The 21,113-nt window shown below is 53.3% G+C and overlaps 1 protein-coding gene across 2 annotated transcripts in view; it reads right to left on the bottom strand.

Moving 5' to 3' along the window:
- The window catches only part of ZMAT5 (zinc finger matrin-type 5), a 357,894-nt gene that overhangs the window by 5,190 nt on the left and 331,591 nt on the right, over nt 1-21,113 (bottom strand). For both annotated transcript variants that reach the window (XM_050806848.1, XM_050806847.1), the window contains 4 exons: nt 10,409-10,561; nt 4,429-4,491; nt 2,658-2,738; nt 1,845-1,956 (listed from right to left, as the gene is read on the bottom strand). In XM_050806848.1, coding sequence (XP_050662805.1) covers nt 1,845-1,956; nt 2,658-2,738; nt 4,429-4,491; nt 10,409-10,535 — 383 coding nt within the window. In that variant the 5' untranslated portion in view covers nt 10,536-10,561. The remainder of the gene's footprint in view (nt 1-1,844; nt 1,957-2,657; nt 2,739-4,428; nt 4,492-10,408; nt 10,562-21,113) is intronic.

Here is a 21,113-nt window from a genome sequence, read left to right as displayed (position 1 = left end):
AGGTCAGGAGTTCGAGACCAGCCTGGCCAACACGGAGAAACTTCGTCTCTACTAAAAATACAAAAATTAGCTGGGCATGGTGGTGTGCACCTGTATTCCCAGCTACTTGGGAGGCTGCGGTGTGAGAAATGTTTGAACCCAGGAGGCGGAGATTGCAGTGAGCTGAGATCGTGCCACTGCACTCCAGCCTGGGCGACAGAGCAAGACTCCATCTCAAAAAAAAAAAAAAAAAAAAAAAAAAAGGTGGGGGCAGGTGTGGTGGCTCACGCCTGTAATCCCAGCACTTCGGGAGGCCAAGGTGGGTGGATCACCTGAGGTCAGGAGTTCAAGACCAGGCTGGCCAACATGGTAAAACCCTGTCTCTACAAAAATACGAAAATCAGTCGGGCATGATGGTGGGTGCCTGTAATCCCAGCTACTCGGGAGGCTGAGGCGGGAGAATCGCTTGAACCCGGGAGGCAGAGGTTGCAGTGAGCTGAGATCATGCCACTATACTCCAGCCTGGGCAATAGAGCAAGACTCCGTCTCAATAAAAAAAAAAGGACAGGCCGGGCGCGGTGGCTCACGCCTGTAATCCCAGCACTTTGGGAGGCCGAGGCGGGCGGATCACAGGTCAGGAGATCGAGACCACAGTGAAACCCCGTCTCTACTACTAAAAATACAAAAAATTAGCCGGGCGAGGTGGCAGGCGCCTGTAGTCCCAGCTACTCGGGAGGCTGAGGCAGGAGAATGGCGGGAACCCGGGAGGCGGAGCTTGCAGTGAGCCGAGATCGCGCCACTGCACTCCAGCCTGGGCGACAGAGCGAGACTCCGTCTCAAAAAAAAAAAAAAAAAAAAAAAGAAAAAAAAAAGAAAGAAAGAAAACACCCTCACAGTCTCTTTCACTGGGGCACAGAGAAGGCAAGAAGTTTGGCCTTCACCTTCTGGCAGAGCCCCGAGGGAAGGCCTCACCCCACAGACTGGCCAGGCCCCCTCGGCCCAGACCAGGCCAGGCCACCGTCCTGCGAAGCCACACCACAGAGGTTGTCAGGTCTGAAGCCCCGTTGCAAGATGCGGAAAGTAAGGTGGCCAGGATGGGAAAATGTGTCAAAGTCATACGTGGCTCCTGGGTGCAGCTTTATCCCCTTTTCCTCCCCTCCCCGCTTCAGTCCCTGGAGGAAGAGCCCAGGAGCTCAGGCTTTGGTTTTGGCCGCAATGCCCCTGCCTGCCCTGTGTCCCATTCTGCTGATGTGAATATCACCTGAGTCCTTTCCCTCAAAGAGGAGGACCAGGGACAGCACGAAGCACACACCCCAAGGACCCTGACCCAGCAGCTCCCCTTTAACTTGTGAGTGTCCCGAGGGCTGGAGCCATCACCAGACCCCCTTCCTTAGAAAGACAGTGGGACCAGGACCTTGTCATCACACCCTGTACAATCCTGGCTCTACATTTTCCTAGCTGTGTGCCCTCGGGCAAGTCATACCCCTCTCGTGAGCCTGTTTTCCCTTCTGCAAGGCCCTAGGGGTAGCAGTGCATGGTGACCACAGCCCAGGCCCCTCCCTCTGGCAATGGACTTGGTGACGTGCAGCCAAATCAGCTCAGCCGCCTGCCTCCCCTCCAGCCAGCACAGACTCCAACAGGAGCCCAGCCTTGGGAGAGGCTCCTTCAAACACCCTTCAGTCTCTGGCCAGGGCCTGGGGCCCCGAGAGCACCCAACGTGGCCCCTCGGAGAGCTCTGTGGAGGCATCTTTATTTGGCCCCTGGGCCTGGGCAGTTCATGCAGATTCCTGAGCCTCAGGAAGGGGCAGGCGGGCTGGGGTGTTGCCCCCGAGGGCACAGGGGGAGGGAACCCTGGGGAACTGTACCTGCTGCTTGGGGCTGAGCTCAGCCGCTTGGCTCTCTTCTCCAGCCAGTCCTCCAGATGGCCCTCGGGGAGCTCGGGAGCATCTAGCAGCCACTCCCTGGCTCGCCTCTCCTCTGTGGGGACAGGGAGACAAAGGCAAGTGAGGGGTACACGCCTGCCTGCCGGAACCCTACCCTCCCACAAAGCAGAAGCAACCGGTAGGCCCCGAGCAAGCTCTGGGAAGTTGCAGCAACCTTCCAGGAAGATGCACCTGGACCACTTCTCCAGGCCCTCTGTCCACGAGGGCCCAGCACTCAGCCTCGCTCCAACTAGAGGAGTGAACTTCCCAAAGGCGAGATGTCAGCTTCCATGGAGGCTGAACTTGCCCCTCCCTGGAGTCACCAGGCTGTGAGACTCCAGAAGGCAGGGAAGGTGTGTTCCTAAACTCCTTGTTCCCAGACTGTCGTAAGAGGTCTGCTTGGTGCCACGTGGAGACTGGGTATGCTGCCTGATTGAGGGAGGGATGGGGTGTATCTGCCAGTGACTGCTGAGCTGGCCACAGGGTCCAGGTGGGGCTGAGGTGCACCTTCAGGGCTCCCGGGCAGGAAGCCACGCAGGCTCACTGTCAGGGTACACAGGCCTGCCTTCTCCACTCATGCTGAGGCTGTTCCTGACACCTGGCCCAAACCGGGGGCTCAGGGCTCCCTGTCACCCTGGGCAGCCCTTGGCTGCCAATGACAGGGAGATGGGGAGGCACAGGCCAGCTTCCCCGGTCTCAGAGACCACGTGCCCTAGCACCCCACTCCCGCTTAACCCAGGGCATCCCGAGACGTACCCTCCACCTGGATGCTCAGCTCCTGCAGGTCTCGCTCTGACATGTGGGAAAATCTGCAGTTGGAGCCAAAGTCGCACTGGCCTGCAGCAGGAAAACAGAGTTACTCGCTGCTCGGGAGGGGCTCCCCACGGGGGCTGAGGAGTGCCCTGGTGAGGGGCCCCAGAATCTTAGGGTCAGGACTTCAGGGCCTAAAGAGTAGCAACCCTGATCCTGGACAGAAAATGGAATCTCTTTGGCCCTGCCCACTCAGCAGTCAGAGCAACCTCTCACCCATCATGCCACATGCTCACAACCCTTCTCCAGCTGCCCCCGGTGCTGGGGATCACTTCCAACTGAAGCCTGTCACGAGTGGGCCTCGCAAGCCTCTGCAGCCTCTCTGTCACCAGCCCTCCCAGCCCTGCCTCAGTGAACTACATATGGGTTCCTGAAAGGGCCATGCTTCCTTTCTCCACTCCAAGCCGCAGCACGTGCTATGCCCAGCCCAGTATTCTGCCTGCCTACCTGGCTCACCGGAGCAGTTGGACTGCTCCTTAGAAAGGCTTCAGTGGCAGCCTTGCCAAGGAGGCACCAAAATCTGGGGTGGCTTCCCCTCTCTCAACCAAGGAGACCAAAATGTATGTCGAGATACTGGGAGGCTGGAGGTGTCTCAAGCCAGTGTAACCTACCAGTGACATACTCACATCAAGGCAAAGTCTGTGGGGAAGCCCCTGATCTGCAGGCTTGGTGCCCATCCTAGGGGAGCTTGGACATTCACCCAGTTTCCCTAGTTCAGCTGAAGCACCTCTCCCCAGTGCTAAGCTCCCTTACAAACCATATGAATCATCATAGTTTTCCTCTTTGCCACGGCTGCCAGGAAGCTCAGAGTCAAACCCTTAGAGAATACACAGGACCTCAAGGGCATGCATGGAGGAGACTATTCTCTTGGTTTTATCTTATTTTTCCTACCCTTATTTTTATCTGTCTTTGGTTCATTCACTTACTGAGGTTTTTATCTCTTGTTCTCTCTTTTTTTAAAAGAGACAGGGTCCTCACTCTGTTGCCCAGGCGAGAGTGCAGTGGTGCAATCACAGCTCACTGCAGCCTTGAACTCCTGGGCTCAAGAGATTCTCCCGCCTCAACCTCCCTAGTAGCTGGGACTATCAATGTGTGTTCCACGCCCAGCTAATTAAAACAAAATTTCTTTTTGGTAGAGATGGGGTCTTGCTATGTTGCCCAGGCTGGTCTCAAACTTCTGGCCTCAAGCATTCCTCCTACCTCAGCCTCCCAAGTACTAGGATTACAAGCGTGAGCCACCATGCTTGGCACTTTATCTCTCTGACCTATATGCATCTCTAGTAGCTGAGTATTGAGCAGTCAAATCTACACCTAGCATCCTTGGTTCTGATCCCGAACTTCCTCAGATCATCAACCCTGTTACTCTCTGAAGTTCTGCCTGCTGGGAAGGAGGCCAGGCTCCCAGGCTAACTTAATCAACAAGTCTATTCCACCCATAAGTGTCTCTTGGATATACTTGTAATCTCCCACGGCTTGCTTGTTCTAGGTGAGCTGATACAATCACATTCTAGATCTGAAGAGCTGAGGACCAGTCTCTAGGAGGTCCTAAGACACAACACCTGGGAAGGCCCTGACTGGCCAGTCAGCTGGAACCACCGCTGCAAAGTGGGCTTGGGATGGTGGCCCGGGTCGGGGAAGACACTCTGCAGAGGTCCAAGTGGGCCAGGTTGGACATCGCAGGTCCCCGCAGGGACCTGAGCTGTGCAGAGCACTTTACCTGTCAGTAGAAACTTCCTGCAGGGCCGCTTGTTCTGCTCATCCAGCAAGATGGCAGCTGCATCTGCGAGAGAAGAGAGGGACAGGATTCAGACGGTTCAGGCTCTACCAAGGGAGGCGGGAGGTGGAAGCCACAGGGACATGGACTCTCTATCCCGACACAGCTGCGCAGAAAAGAAGAGTTTCCTATCCGCGGAGGAGTGGAAGCAAGAGATGACCACAAGTGGGAGTCCTGGGCAGATGGATCCAAGCTGCAGGTGACCTCAACCCCTCCCACCCCACGCAGGACTGGCCAAAGGCAAGGACCAGGTTTCATGCCAGAGGTTCTCAACTTGGCACAAGGGAGTCACCTGAGGAGTCTGGGGACTTCGGGTTTTTTGTTTTTTAGAGACAGGGTCTCGCTCGGTCACCCAGGCTGGAGTGCAGTGGTGCAATCATGGCTCACTGCAGCCATTGCCTCCTGGGCTCAAGCGATCCTTCTCCAGTCTCAGCCTCCCAAGTAGGTAGGACTACAGCTCTGCACCAGCATGCCTGGCTAATATTTTCTATCTTTTTGTAGAGCTGTGTCTCATTATGTTGCCCAGGCTGGTCTTGAACTCCTGGGCTCACATGATCCTCCCATTTTGGCCTCCAAAAGTGCTGGGAATACAGGTGTGAGCCACTGGGCCCAGCCTGGAGGTATAATACTTTTAAAAAATCCTGGCCCTATGGAACGTCTCATTATTATCTTTGCAACTTCCTGTGAATCTATGATTATTTCAAAATAAAATGGTAAAAAATTTTAAATAAATCCTAGTGCCCAGGAAGCCCATTGGCTAATCCCAGGATCCAGGCATTGCTCCACAGGCAAGACTGCAATCCCTGGCTTCTGTCTTCCCTCCTTCCACCAGCTGTAGGGTGCTCAGGGCCAGACCAGTCACCGCCCTGGACAGGACTTCCGACAGTCATTCTGTAGCATCGGCAATCACTCTGATCCTAACCTTAACCCTAGTTTCCTCTGATTTTTCCTATTTTTCGTTTCTTTTTTTGAGACAAGATCTCACTCTGTCACCCAGGCTGGAGTGCAGCGGCACAATCTCAGCTCCCTGCAACCTCGACCTTCCTGGACTCAGGTGATCCTTCCCTCCCAGCCTCCCAAGTAGCTAGGACTACAGGTGACCGCCACCACGCCTGGCTAATTTTTTTATTTTTTGTAGAGATGGGGTTTTGCCATGTTACCCAGGCTGGTCTCAAGCTCCTGGGCTCAAGTGATCCTCCCCACTTGGCCTCCCAAAGTGCTGGGATTACAGGCATGGGCCACCGTGCCCAGCCTATCTTTACTTTCATCATATAGTTATGGTTTTAAATTTGCTTCTTGATAAGCAAGCTATTAATCAGTCAAAATCTGTAAGGAAGTAGGGTACCTGAGGGTGGTACCCTGGCTCAGGAGCCCTTATATCCACCCCAGGGGAGGGGAGCAGCCAGGCCTGGGCTGGACATTCACCCATCACCTTTTCTAGAGGCCAAGGAAACACCACAGGCTTCAGAGTCCAGGAAACCTGAGCTCTAATCCTAACAACATATGATCACGTGCAAGCTGCATAATCTCCAAGTCTCAGTTTCCCCATATGTCAAATGGGAGGACAGTTCCCACCTGGCAGGGCTGCTATGAAAATGTCATCAGATAATGAATGGCGAGTGCTCTGCAGAGGAGGCCCATGGTTCCCAACCCTGGTGGCACAAGAGAATCACTAGGAAAGTGACCAGGTCTGCCTCTGGGGCGAGCAGTGGCCTTAGCACCATGTTCTCCAGGTATGCGGCCAAGACGGGGTGGGTACACAGCAAATGGTAGCAATTCTTCATTTTTTCCTCACAAACCCTCTGAACAGCGCAAACATCCCGATTTTGCAGAGGGGAAAATGGAGGTTCAGACAGGGGAAGTGATTTGCCAAGGGCAGGTGGTGGCTGTGAGGGTGTGGTTTGCTGGGATAGGGGGTTGGTTATCAGAGAACTCATGCCAGGGGGACCAGCAGGGTGGGGAGGGTCCATCTGTCAGTGCTGGGCTTGTCAGACTCAGCGCACCCAGCTGGTGCTACAGACACCACTGCCCGCCCTTCCCTGAGGGGGCAGGCTAGTGGAGGGCATGTGGACATTGCCCTGGACCCCCCTGAGGCTGTGACGGCTGAGGCTGGCAGCAAGGCTGAGCCTGAGTCCTGGACAAGGGGCTCTTCCAGGTGGCTTGGCATGGGAGTATTCCAGGCTGCCTGCGTCTGCTCAGTAGTTCCCGACCCCAGTCACACATCAGAATCACCAGGCAGTTTTTAAAGTACATAGACACCCAGCCCCAGCCCTCCCAGGTTCTGCTTTAATTCATTGAAAGGGAGGGCATCAGAATCGTTTAAATCTCCTCAGTGACTCTGAAGTGTACTCAGGGTTGAGAATCCCTGGCCCAGGCCCTGCACGAGGAAGCCCATGCTCTTGCAATGGGTATTCAAGGCCCCTCGTGATCTGACCCTATGGGTCCTTCTTGCTTCATCTCCCAGAATTAACAGCTGCCCCTGGTGCCCCATGTTTCTTTGCTCATTCACTTAGACATTCATCTGCCAAACATTCACTGAGCATGTCCTGTGTGCCAGGCACCACGCCAGGCTGAGGATTTAAGTGGAGAACAAGTCGGAGCTGGTCCTTCCTTCTGGTCCAACAGTCACACTAATCCCCATGGATGTAAGCGGGGTAAACATCTAGTGTGTAGCCAAATGACCTGACCCGTTCTAGGGGTCGGGGAGGATGTCCCTGAGGATTTGCTGCCTGACTTGAGTTCTGAGGTGGGGGGGGCCTGGCTTGGGGCAGGGAGGACAGCAGGAAGGGCATGTCTGCAGAGGGGACAGCTTATGCCCAGCAGATGCAGTGGCCAGGGTGGCTGCAGCTGGGACGGAGAGGCCGGCAGGACAGGGGCTTTGCCCAGAACACACCATCGTCATTAGGCACAAGCTTGCTAAGGAGAGGGGCCCTATTTTATCCACCTTTGAATCTTCAGAGCCTGCAGGGAGCCGAGGATACGCTGAATGAATGAGCCGTGAGATGAAGGCTGGAGGGAATCCTTTTGAGGACCCACAGGCACCGTGCCTACTTAGTAAGCCCTTATGTGCCATGCGGTCATCAGGAGGTTACTGAGCCCCTGTCATAGCCCTGGGAGGTGGGGACTGTTGTAGCTGTTTTACACATGACAAAATGAGAGCCACAGGGTTAGTGAGTGACACCTGGGGACTGGTGCCCTGCACCTGACCATGGCAGATAGATCATCAGCCCCTCTGAGGGCTAAGGGATGTGCCCCAGGCCGCGAAGCTGGGAGCAGAGCTGAAGTCAAGTTCAGTCACACAGCATGTCTTCAAGTTCCTGCGGTTGCTCAGGGTGAGCAGAAGCCCTGGGGCAGCCTCCCGAGGAAGTGGAAAGATGTCATGTGCCAGCTCGGCCCCTAGTAGCTGGGGACCCAAGGCGAGGGAACCCACTGCTCTGGGTTTTATTTCATTTATTACTATTTTTTTTGAGACAGGGTCTCACTCTGTTGCCGAGGCTGGAGTGCAGTGGTACGATCTCGGCTCACTGCAGCCTCTACCTCTTGGGGTCAAGTGATCCTCCTACCTCAGCCTCCTGAGCAACTGGGACCACAGGAATGGGCCACCACGCCTGGCTAATTTTTTTATTTTTGTTTTTATTTTTTATTATTTAGAGATGGCGTCTTGCTCTCTTGCCCAGGCTGGAGTACAGTGATGTGATCTCAGTTCACTGCAAGCTCCACCTCCCAGGTTCAAGCAATTCTCCTGCCTTAGCCTCCCAAGTAGCTGGGATTACAGGAACCTACCACCACACCCGGCTAATGTTTATATTTTTAGTAGAGACAGGGTTTCTCCAGGTTGACCAGGCCAACCTGACCTCAGGTGATCCACCCACTTCAGCCTCCCAAAGTGCTGGGATTACAGGTGTGAGCCACGGAGTCTGGCCAAATTTTTTTATTTTTAGTAGAGATGGGGTTTCACTATGTTGCCCAGGCTGGTCTTGAACTTCTGGACTCAAGCGATCCTCCCATCTCAGCCTCCCAAAGTGCTGGGATTACAGGTGTGAGCCACTGCACCTGGCCTGCTCTGGATTTTGAAGTCATCACCTGTAACTGGGGATGCCTGGCCTGGCCTGCCCAGCCTCTTACAGAGCTGTTCTAAGGACTGAATGTGTTGGGGATGTGAGGACGCTGAGAACGCAGGAGCCCTGGGGAACTCCTGTCGCCTGCTGCTTCATCTTTTCTATAAGTGACACAGGGACCTCTGCCAATCAGCCCTGGATCCCAGGATCCAGCTGTTCACAGCTGAGAATCTGGGACTAGGTGATCTTGGCCCAGCTCCCTCCAGATCACAGCCCACAATGGATCTGCACAACAGAGAGAGCCTTAGCGTAACACCAGGGTTAGAGGCCTCCTAGGGACCTAGGAGACCCCACTGCCCATGAATTTTCCTATGGCTTTCCAACCACAGCCACGCCTGGCCTGCTGAGCGGCCTGGCCACCCCCTCACTTGAACCTCTGAGCCTCAGCTCCCTCATGTGAAATGCGGAGAGTCTGGGAAGCCTTTAGAAACACCATGTCTAGTCCCCAGACCTATCTCTGGGGAGTGGATGGGGTCGGGGAATCAGTGGTTTTAACCTAAAGGTCTCCAGATGATCCTAACCTGCAGCCAGAGTTAAGAATCGCTGCCCTAGACAGTTACCCAGAAAAGCAAATGGCGAACTATGCAAAGCACCCGGCATGTAGCAGGCACTCGACCCATGCTCATTCCCTGTTCGGGAACTCTCAGTTTCAGGCCTCTTTTTTTTGAGACAGGGTCTCACAGTGTTGCCCAGGCTGCTCTTGAACTCCTGGGCTCAAACAATCCTCCCACCTCAGTGTCCTAAAGTGCTAGGATTACAGGTGAAAGCCACCACACCTAGCCCCAACCAGAGAACTCTCTCTCCACTTCTCCTCCCTTCTTGGCTGCTGGATTTGGTTCCTTCTTCAGAGGCCCTATCCCAGAATCCTGCTCACCAACCTACAGGGCATTGGCCCCACTCTGGCTCATTCCAGGAGCTCTTGGCCCACCCTCGCCCCACCACTAAGTGCCCTCACCTCTCAACCTGGCTCCTGCCAGTCATGCTCTGGAACCTCCCTGGCTGTTCCTCAGGGTGAACGTCCAATGACAGCCATGCAATAGCACAACTCCCCGCTCTGGGCACCTCCCGGGAAACAGGCCCTGTGCTAGGCACTTCTGACCTTAGCTCATTCACCCCAACCGTTCCTGCGCTGAGAGGCCTTTCTCAGAAGAGCCTGCCCCCCTTCTGCAACTGGGTTATTCACCCGTGCCTGCAGCCAGTCATTCAACTGCCACTGACCGCACCCAACTGCTCCCCACGAAGCAGTCTGCGCTGTCAAGGTAGGTCTGGGCACAGCAGCTAAAGCCCTTCAAAGGCTGCTCTCTGCCCTTGGAACAGGGACCCCCCCTCCACCCCCTGCTTACAACGGCCTCCACAGGCTTGGAAGATCCCTGTCCCAGAGCCAGCTTGAGCCCTACCATTCTCCCCTGGCCTGCTCCGCCCAGCCACACCCTCTCCCTCCTGCTCCGAGAGCCCTGGTGCTGGAGTCAGGGCTGCCTGCTTCTCTGCACACCCTCCACCCAGAGCCACGTGGCTGGCTTTCCCCTATTTCAGCTGTTGGCTCAAACATCACCTCCTTCTAGGGCCTTCTTCCTGTCCACAGAGCCTGGCAGGTGCCTGGAGCACAGAGCCTTCAGTCAGGGTTGCTGGGGAAAGAGCTCATCTACCAGCCTGCTCTTTTGAGGGTCCAGTGGCCCAGGCCTCCCTCTCTTTTGATCCTCAAAGAGCCCAGACCCAGACTGTCACTGACCCACGGGGGTCTTTGAAGATAAGAAAGATCAGAGAGCAGGGCTCCAGGAGCCCGGCCCCCAGCCAGCGGCACCCACCTCGGAACATGTCGTACCAGACCTTCTTGGCCTTGAGGTGCTGCAGCCCGTTCAGGTGCTTCTTGCGGTTGTGGAGGTTGTCCTGGAAGGAGCGGTCGCAGTAGTCACAGAAGTATCGCTTCCCCATGGCCACTCAGAACAGGGGTTTGCTGCCTGGGAAGCCACAAAGAGCTCAGATCACACCACTGGAGAAAACACACCCCTCACCAGTCCCCCAAATCCTTCTTGAGGACCAGGCCTGAGCCCAGGCTTTACTCACATGCACCCCGCCCCATTAGGAGTGTCAAGCTGATGAGTATGGCCTAAGAGGCCTCATGCCAGAGGGATCTGTTAACCATTCTGATGCCCAGCCTGCAACTCAGACCAGTTAAAGCAGAACCTCAGTGGGTGAGACCTTACACCCTGTGGCTGGCCTCCCTTGTCTCCTACCACATAGGGTTTTCTATGTTTGAGACAGAGTCTCGCTCTGTCACCCAGGGTGGAGTGCAGTGGTGCGACCACGGCTTACTGTAGCTTTAACCTTCTGGGCTCAAGTGATCCTCCTGCCTCAGCCTCTTGAGTAGCTGGGACTACAGGTGCGTGTCATCATGCCTAACTTAAAAAAACAATTTTTTTGTAGAGATGGGGTCCCGGTATGTTGCAGAGGCTGGTCTCCTGGGCTCAAGTGTCCTCCCGCCTTGGCCTCCCAAAGTGCTGGGATTACAGGTGTGAGCCACCACCCCACCCCCTACCGTACCTCTGACCTCCACATTTGCAACATAGAGGACACATCAGCCTCCCCTTTGCTCCTCACACATGCCAGGCACATGGCCACCTCCTGGCCTTTGCACCCGAGGCTCCCCAAGGATGGGTGTGCCCTCCTGCAAACACCCGCCTCACTTCCCCCTCTTGACCCCTTCCATCTTTCCTCCAATGCTACTTCATTCAAGATGGCAGAATCTTCCACTTAACTTCCTCCACTCTCTGCTTTATTTTCCCTCATAGCATGTATCACCCTTTGATACCGTTAGGCTTTGTATCCCCACCCAAATCTCATCTTGAATTGTAATCCCAATAATCCCCACGTGTCAAGGGAGAGACCAGGTGGAGGTAACTGACATGGGGGTGGTTTCCCCCATGCTGTTCTCGTGACAGTGAAGAGTTCTCACAGGATCTGCTGCTTTTATAAGGGGCTCTTCCCGCTTTGCTCAGCACTTCTCTCTCCTGCTGCCTTGTGAAGAAGGTGCCTGTCTCCCCTTTCCCTCCTGCCATGATTATAAGTTTCCTGAGGCCTTCCCAGCCATGCGGAACTGTGAGTCACTTAAACCTCTTTCCTTTGTAAATTACCTAGTCTCCGGTATTTCCTTATAGCAATGTGGGAAGGGACTAATACACCCTTCATGCAATAAGTTACTTGTTATGTTTATTGTCTTTCTCCCCCAGTAAGAATATAAACCCATGAGGGCAGGTTTGTGTTTTGTTTACTGCTGGAGCCCCAGCACCTAAAATAGTGCACACTACAGACTAGGCATTGAAGTACTTGTTAAATGAATCAATTCCCGTTTTCCCTTTGGGAAAACTGAGGTTCAGGGAGGCGGTGTGATTCCTCCTGATAAGCAGAAGGCAAACCAAGTCTCCTAACGTCACACTGCCAGGTGTCCTCTCTTCCACAGCCAGTTCAAAGCTTAGAGAAGCCAGAGGGCTCACGCAGTGAATGCTGACAGCTTCCCAAGGAGATCGCTAAATTATCAGGTGGCAGATCCGAATCCAGTCACAGGGGGAAATGAAAACATTTTGGGGTCTTAAGACCCCTCAGCCGTGGTGATCACAGCCACTCCTGACCCAGGAGATCTGCAGCCCAAGGTGGGTGGCAATTCAATGACTCTCGCGGCCAGCCCTTGGGTCCGTGAGTTTGGTGCCGCAAGACAGGAGGACAGACGGGTCCACTTGGGGCTGCCAAGGGGGATCTGCCAAGGCTGAGCCCAGACCAACTGCTCACCCAGTGGTCAGACCCCTCACTTCACAGAACAGGTTCCTGAGGCCCAGGTGAGGAAGAGAAATGATCTCCCCCAGGTCACAAGGTAGCTATCGGGGCTAGCAGCCAAAGCCCCAGACTCCCAGGACCTGATCACCACAGTGGACTGATGGGGGAACACAGCTCAGGAGGAGGAGACTACGGAGAGACGCAGAGACAGTCCCAGCAGCCAAGCAGGTTGATGGAGAAAGCCACTCTTGCAGCAGACAGGGACAGCAACCATTAAGTCAGGGGCTGTAATGGGATCAGGAATAGCCAGTCATTCAAAATGAAAACATATAAAACCTCTCTTCTCCCATTACTGCAGAGAGACCGTGTCCCAGACACGCACACTTGATATATTAAATTTGGCAGCTCTAATACACCCCGTCTTGCCAATAAACTTATAGGAATTGGATTGAAATTGTAAGAGATGAACGTTTAACGGCCGAGTGCTAAACCAAGCCATTCAGAAAGCATGAAGCTCCAAGAAGCTGCTGGCGCCGGAGAGTAATGGGGAAGGGAGGGGACGGGGAGGGTGGTTCTCTGACAGACTAGAACAGAACGGTGGCTCTGCAGCCTACTTAGCTGGACAAAACCACACAGGCATTGAGAAGCTGCCTGTGTGACCTTGGGCAAGTCACTTCCCGTCTCTAGGCTTCTACTTCCACTGTAGTAGTGTAATATGAGGCAATGGCTGCTTGCTCAGGAAGTGGTACAGAGAAGTTAGCTAATGCAAATGGTGAAAAAGACACTGATAATGTCTGGCATTAAGCAAGTGCTCAATAAATGTTACCTATTATTAGGGCTAGTGGTTTATTGAATACCTACTATGTGCTGGCACTAAGCTGAAAGCTCTATATGCATCATCTCATTTAATCCCCAGGACAACCTGTCGAGTAGGGCCTGTTATGCGTTTTTAGATGGGGGCACTGAGGTTCCAGAAACAAAGTGACTGAGCCAAGGTCACACTGCTAGGAAGGAGCCCAGTTGGGCTTGGAATCCAGGTCTCAGGCCTCTAGGGTCCCCACTCCTAATCACATAATGAATGTCTCCTCCTTAATCCCAGCACTTTGGGAGGCCGAGACGGGTGGATTGCTTGAGTCCAGGAGTTCGAGACCAGCCTGAGGGAAACCGCATCTGCACAAAAAATGCAAAAATTAGCTGAGCGTGGTGGAGCATGCCTGTAGTCCCAGCTACTCAGGAAGTGAGGCGGGAGGATGGCTTGAGCCCAGGAGGCAGAGGCTGCAGAGAGCTGAGATGGAGCCATTGTACTTTGGCCTGGACAACAGAACAAGACCCCCATCCAAAAAAAAAAAAAAGGCTCCTCCCAACAAATCATACTAATGACAATTTTCCAATTTTCCTTTATTAACCACTAACTACACCCTAGGACCATGCTAACCCCCTCAAACCCCAAGAGTTGTGGATTATAATCTCACTCATGAATGAGGGAACTGAGGCTCAGACAGGTGCCATGAGGGACCCCAGCTCACACACGTAGGAAGGGCAGAGCAGGCCTCAGGGTACCAGCCCACCCATGCCCTCCTCTGCCCATCCATCATCTAGCACATGGGAAGTGCTTGGCCATCCTGGACGGGTCAACAGGACCCCACATTCTAGTCCCAGCTCTGCCACGTGGCTCAGTCTGTGACTCAGCCACCTGTCGTCTCTGAGCCTCAGTTTCCCCATGTGGGAAGCGGCAGGACCGGGTGATCTCTAAAGGCCTCTCTGGTTCTAATATCCAGTGATCAGATGAGAAGATGCCCACAACAATGCTTTTTTTAAAAATTTAAAAAATGGTCTCGCCATGTCGCCCAGGTTGGTCTCGAACTCCTGAGCTCAAGTGATCCTCCCATCTCTGCCTCCTGCAATGCTGGGATTACAGTCGCGAGCCACCGCGCCCGGCCGGCAATGCTTTCTATCTACCTGTCACAGACACATGCGCAGTGTCAGGCCAGGGAGACCGGCGGGCAGCACAGTCCCTCTGAGACGGGAAAGCATGCTCACTGAGCACCACCTGGGCGGGCCCCTCCCTGACCCTCTCGCCCTGAGAAGCAGGTCACAGCACCCCCATCTCACCTCCGAGAGTGGGATACCCAGCCTGGGGACAGCACTGAACACCAGGACCGGCTATCTCTGCACTTCCGTGCCTGGGGAGGCTGTCCGGGGACAGGGTTAAGAGCTGTCTCTGGAGTCAGATGTCAGGGCTAACATCCAGTCACCACTGCTTCCTAATTTTCTCACTCGGTGATCCTGGCATTTCTGGCCTTGTTTTCCTGCTATGAAAACTGAGATAATAACAGTGTTCAGGCCGGGTGCAGTGGCTCACACCTGTAATCTCAGCACTCTGGGGGCTGAGAAGGGCGGATCGCGAGGTCAGGAGTTAGAGACCAGCTTGGCCAACATAGTGAAACCCTGTCTCTACTAAAAATACAAAAATTAGCTGGGCACGGTGTATGTGCCTGTAGTCCCAGCTACTCAGGAGGCTGAGGCAGGAGAATTGCTTGAACCTGGGAGGCAGGGGTTGCAGTGAGCAGAGATCGCACCACTGCCCCAGCCTGGGTGACAGAGTGAGAATTCATCTCAAAAAAAAAAAAAAATTAGCTGGGTGTGGTGGCACGCACCTGTAATCCCAGCTACTCAGGAGACTGAGGCAGGAGAATCACTTGAATCCAGGAGGCAGACAGAGGTTGCAGTGAGCCAAGATCGCACCACTGCATTCCAGCCTGGGTGACAGAGCGAGACTCCCTCTCAAGAAAAGCAAAAAACAAAACAAAACAACAAAACAAAAAAGAACCAGCTGTGCAGATCCCCCATTGCCCAGGGATGGCACTGGGGTAAGGGGGCACACATTCCACCTACTTCACAGGTCTGTCCCCACAGCCATGTGACTGAGGCCACGTTCCTAGACAGAGGCTGGCCTTCAACAAGATGACCTCGCTCAGGTGTAAAATTCTAGAGCTCCTGAACCAAATGCCTCCCGTTCTGATGCCTCTGCCCATGTTAGGATAGGGTTCAACTTGCAGAATCCTCTGGACACATGCAGCGCACTGCCAGACACACAACTTGGCAAGCAGAATGCTGGCTGGAGTTCAGCTCCAGCTCCCCCCTCAGCCAGGTGCCCTTGCACAAGGTGCAACCTGCACCACCGTACTTGGCAGCCGAGGCGGGGGTCAGGGACAGGGGAGAGAGGAGACAGCTGGAGTGTCTCTAAACAGCACCCAGACACCAGCATGGGGTGCTGACTAAGCTGGCCCCCTCTGCTGTGATTCATCCCCATCCTCTGAGGGTGGCACGCACAGCAGAGTGTGAGCGAGGTCCCGTCCGGAACACAGAACCATCCGGCCTCACTCCCTGCCAGAAACACAGGTGGTGCCATCCACCCACTCCCAGGGACCAGATGCATGGCTGCAAAGGCATCTGCTGGATCCCGGGAGCATTGGCTCCGGGGTGACAGTGCTGGCTCCTCGTGGCCAAGGGGCAGCGGGCAAGGCTAGTGGGACAACCTCTGGGCCACATAGGTCACATCTGAATTCCAGCTCTGCCGCTTATAAGCTGGGTGACCCCTGGGAAGTCATTTCATCTCTGTGGATCTATTCTTAGCTATAAAATATGGATCCCACAGCTGCTGAGATTTCCCGAGGCAGTAGTACATTAAGATGCCTAGTAGCCAGCTGCAATGGCTCAGGCCTGTAATCCCAACATGTTGGGAGGCCGAGGTGGGAGGATCACTGGAGCCCAGGAGCTCGAGACCAGCCTGAACAACATGGGCAGACCCCATTTCTACAGAAAGAAAAAAAAAATTAGGCAGGCATGGTGGTGCACACCTGTAGTCCCAGCTATTTGAGAGGCTGAGGTGGGAGGATAGCTTGAGCCCAAGGAGGTCAAGGCTCCAGTGAGCTGAGACTGCACCACTACACTCCAGCCTGGGTGACAGAGACCCTGTCTCAAACAAAGAAAAAAAGGTGCCTAGCATACAGTTCCTGCTCAATAACGGAGGCTGTTACTGTTGTTACTATTATCATTCAGGTTGCCCACCCCCTGGCCCTCTAAGTGAACACACTCTGAATCCTGCTTTAAAACCGCAGTCAAAGCCGGGCACGGAGGCTCATGTCTGTAATCCCAGCACTTTGGGAGGTGGGTGGATCACCTGAGATCAGGAGTTTGAGACCAGCCTGACCAACATGGTGAAACCCCATTTCTACTAAAAATACAAAATTAGCCGGGCATGGTGGCACACACCTATAATCCTAGTTACTCAGGAGGTTGAGGCAGGAGAATTGCTTGAACCCAGGAAGCAGAGGTTGCAGTGAGCTGAGATTGTGCCACTGTGCTCCAGCCTGGGTGACAAAGCGAGACCTTGTCAGAAAAGACAGACAGAAGAAAGAAAGAAAAGAAGGAAGGAAGGAAGGAGGGAAGGAGGGAAGGAGGGAAGGAGGGAAGGAAGGCAGGCAAAAACTAGTCAAGGCACTGTGGGGTGGCAGAGGGGAGAAAAGAGGCTGGGGATGGTGGGTGAGGGGTGACAGCTTCAGATTTGATTCCCGCTTGCTTGGCACTTCGCTTTCATTCCTTTATTTAATCCTCCTAGAGACGCTCTGAATAGATATCAATATCAAGTGTCCATTTTGCAGACCAGAAAACAGGCTTGGGAATCCTCAGTCCTAATTTGTTCACAGCCACGTCCAGAAGGACTCTAACAATATTCATAACAATGACTGTTAGTGTCGGCAACAGTAATGACACTCACATCAGTAACCAATAACAATCACGTCTCATCATCCTGAGCTGCCAGTGGGCCAGGGTGCCAGGGACCCCCACATCCCCTCCTGTGGAGCCTTCACCATGACACTGTGAAGCCACATCTCCAAGGCCTCACAGCCAAGGCACACCAGAGCTGGCACGCACACTTGGGTCTGGCTGACCCCAGAGCCCACTCTCTCCCCATCCCACTGTCCTGCCACGAGGCTGTTACAGGGCAAACATTTGTGCTTCATCAATATTCTCCATTCCTTTTGTTGTGTGTGTCTCAAGTACAGACAGAGCTGGCTTTGGCACAAGGCAAAAATAAGCCAACAGCTCGGCCTTTGGCCAGGGGCTGGGATGCGCACTGTAATTATCCTGGACTTGTGCTCACCACGGGCGACCCTGAAGCTCACCTGTTATTTTTTCTAATTATGGCACCTCCAGACCCCAGGTAAACAGTAAACCACAGCCAGAGGACGGTTTTATTGCACGCCCACTAGGAGCTCAGTAATGTCCCAGTGTCACATATGCCTGCCATCTGGAGTTGATGGCATCAGAACCACCCCGTGGGGTTGGCCTACAGACTGCTGGTGCAGGACCCTGCTCTGAAGGAAGTGCCAAGGAAATCCAGAGGTCTTTCCTGACCGGATCCCCGTATGCTAGAGGCATCCTTGAGATCCTTGGGTGGCAGCCACACACCTTTTTCATCCCGACCTCATCCCTACGTTTGCCTCCTGCTCTCCCCTGGGGTAAGGCACCTCATCTTATTCCCATAGGTTTAAGGCAGCGAGGGGCCCACCCACTGCAATTTCTAACTCGGCAGGTCTAGGACAGGGCCAGGATCTAAGAAAGTCCTGATTCAGACTCCACAGAGAAATGCGAGTCCAGGCCGGGCACGGAGGCTCGCACTTGCAATCCCAGCACTTTGGGAGGCCAAGATGGGAGGATCACTTGAGCCCAGGAGTTTGAGACCAGCCTGGCAACATAATGAGACCCCATCTCTACAAAAAAAATTTTTTTAAATTTGACCAGGCACAGTGGCTCACGCCTTTAATCCCAACACTTTGGGAGGCCGACACAGGTGGATCACCTGAGGTCAAGAGTTCAAGGCTAACATGGTGAAACCCCATCTCTACTAAAAATACAAAAATTAGCTGGGCAGGATGGTGCATGCCTGTAATCCCAGCTAGTCCGGAGGCTGAGGTAGGAGAATCACTTGAATCTGGGAGGCGGAGGTTGCAGTGAGCCAAGATTGTGCCACTGCACTCCAGCAAAGTTAGCTAGGTATGGTAACACACACCTGTAGTCCCAGCTACTTGGGAGGCTAAGGTAGAAGGATCACTTTGAGCCCAGAAGTTCAAGGCTGCAGTGAGCCTCGATCACGCCAGTGCACTCCAGCCTGGACAACAGGATAAGACCCCCATTTCAAAAAAACAAAAACAAAAAAAACAAAAACAAAAAAAAAGGACTTCACAGGAAAAAAAAAAAAAAGAAATGCTAGCCTAAGGTAGCAGGTGATGGACAGAACAGAGAGGGTGAGAACATGCTCAAGGTCACACAGAACAATCCTTTGAAGCTGTTTTTTCTTAAACACAACACTCTAATCACCAACCCAGGTCTGAATCCAACCCCTGCCACTCTCAGGCTGTGTAACTCTCAACAAACTACTTACCTCTGAGTTTCATCTGGAAGATGAGGGTAATGACTCTATTTCATAAGATTACTATGAGAATTAAATCATGCATGCTAGGTGCCTAGCACTGTGCCTGGCACGCCAATGGTGCTTCATACACGCTTCTGCGTGTGGCAGCCAGCCTCCAAGCCCCCAGCAATCCTACCTCCTGACTTTCACACCTTGTGTAGTCCCCTCACAAGCTGGGTCAGGGTTGGTCTGTGTAACCAAGAGAACAGAGCAGAGGTGAGGGTATGCCATTTCCAAGAACAGGTTATAAAAGACATGGCAGGCAGGGCATGTTGGCTCACGCCTGTAATCCTAGCACTTTGGGAGGCCAAGGCGGGCGGATCACTTGAGGTCAGGAGTTCGAGACCAGCCTGACCAACATGGGGAAACCTTGTCTCTACTAAAATACAAAAAATTAGCCAGGTGTGGTGGCGTGCGTCTATAGTCCCAGCTACTTGGGAGGCTGAGGCAGGAGAATTGCTTGAACCCGGGAGATGGAGGTTGCAGTGAGCTGAGATCACCACTGCACTCCAGCCTGGGCCACACACACAAAAAAAGGCACTGCCGCTTCCATCTCAGTGTCTTCTTTCTCTGATCACTTGGTCTGGCGGTAGCCAGCTGCCACACTGTGAGCAGCCCTGCAGGGTGGCCCACGTGACGAGGAACTGAGACCCCCTGCTAACAGCCATGTGAATCCATTTGGAAGCAAACCCTCTGTCCCCAGTTAAGCTTTCAGATGACTGTACCCTGGCTGGTATCTTGAGTGCCACCTCCTGAGAGACTCAGCCAGAACCACTCAGCTAAGCAGTGCCCAAATTCCTGACCCTCAGAAACAGTATGAGAGAATAAAAGTTTGTTGCTTTAGGTTGGATGCAGTGGTTCATTCCTGTAATCCCAGCACCTTGGGAGGCCAAGACAGGAGGATCGCTTAAGTCCAGGAGTTCACGACCAGCCTGAGCAACATAGTAAGACCCTATCTCTACAAAAAGTATTTTTTAAAAAATTAGATGGGTGTGGTGATGCATGCCTATAGTTTCAGCTACTTGGGTGGATGAGGTGGGAGGATTGCTTGAGCCCAGGAGATGAAGGTTGCAGTGGGCCGAGATCATGCCACTGCACTCCAGCCTGGGTGGCAGAGCAAGACCTCGTCTCAAAAAAGAAAAGACAACTTAATAGGATTACGTGCAGATTTTTTTTCATTTGATATCTAATTTTTAAAGTTTCTATATTTGGCATGTATTGTTTTAAAATTTGCAAAAAAATAAAAAATAAATTCTCTTCAAAAAAAGTGGGGTCTAGTCCGAATTCCGAATGCAGCGGTGTTGGTGACTAACTGATCACAACCAGATACAGATTTCTTTGTTCCTTCTCCACTCCCACTGCTTCGCTTGACTAGCCTCTAAAAAAACAGAAAAAGAACAAGTGGGAAATTTGTAACGCAGGGATAAATCCTATTCCTTCTCCCTCTGGAGGCTGCCATGGAGGGTTCCAGAGACCTGGTTCACTCGGATGAACCAGCCAGGGGTGGTGAGTGAAAGAAACAGAGCAGATATTCCCCGCAGCCCCCGGATGAAAACTGACAAGGCAAACCCTGATTCCAACCAGACTTGGCCTAGCACACCCCAAGGCCTGGTGAAGGTCGGTTGAGCCTGAATCTGGGCTCCAGGGACTGCGGGCTGGAGACACAGTTTCTCAATAGATAGTTACAGGTCCCAGGAGGCCAGAGTTTCCAAATAGGAAAGGTAAAAATAGTCTGAATGAGGCTCCTGAACCAGATACTTGGACTCAAAACTGTCTCTGCCTCCCGCTTCTTCTCTCCCCAGTCTGGGCGCCAAATATCATCTGATCCTCTATCTCCACTGTCACTACTGCCCAAGACAGAACTCAGCTCCTCACCTCTGGACTCCTCACATCTGGACAGCCCCCTCCGTTCACTGTATCATAAGCACCATCAGATCAACTCTCCTTAAATCATCCCTGCTCAAAATTTTCCATGGCTTCCAAGTGAGAACCTTATTAAAAATGAATCTCAGCTAAATGCAGTGACTCACACCTGTAATCCCAGCACTTTGGGAGGCCAAGGCCTCCCAACTCCTGATCAGTTGAGGTAAGGAGTTCAAGACCATCCTGGGCAACATAGTGAGATCCCTGTCTCTAAATTTTTTTTTTTTTTTAATTAGCCAGTTGGGGTGTCATGTGCCTGTAGCCCTTGCTACTCGAGATGCTAAGATGGGAGGATCACTGGAGCCCAGGAGTTTGAAGTTATAGTGAGCTCTGATCATGCC

This window comes from Macaca thibetana, chromosome 10, assembly GCF_024542745.1.
Source record: "Macaca thibetana thibetana isolate TM-01 chromosome 10, ASM2454274v1, whole genome shotgun sequence".
Classification (NCBI taxonomy): Eukaryota; Metazoa; Chordata; class Mammalia; order Primates; family Cercopithecidae; genus Macaca; species Macaca thibetana.
This window is presented reverse-complemented; position numbering and strand designations above follow the sequence as displayed.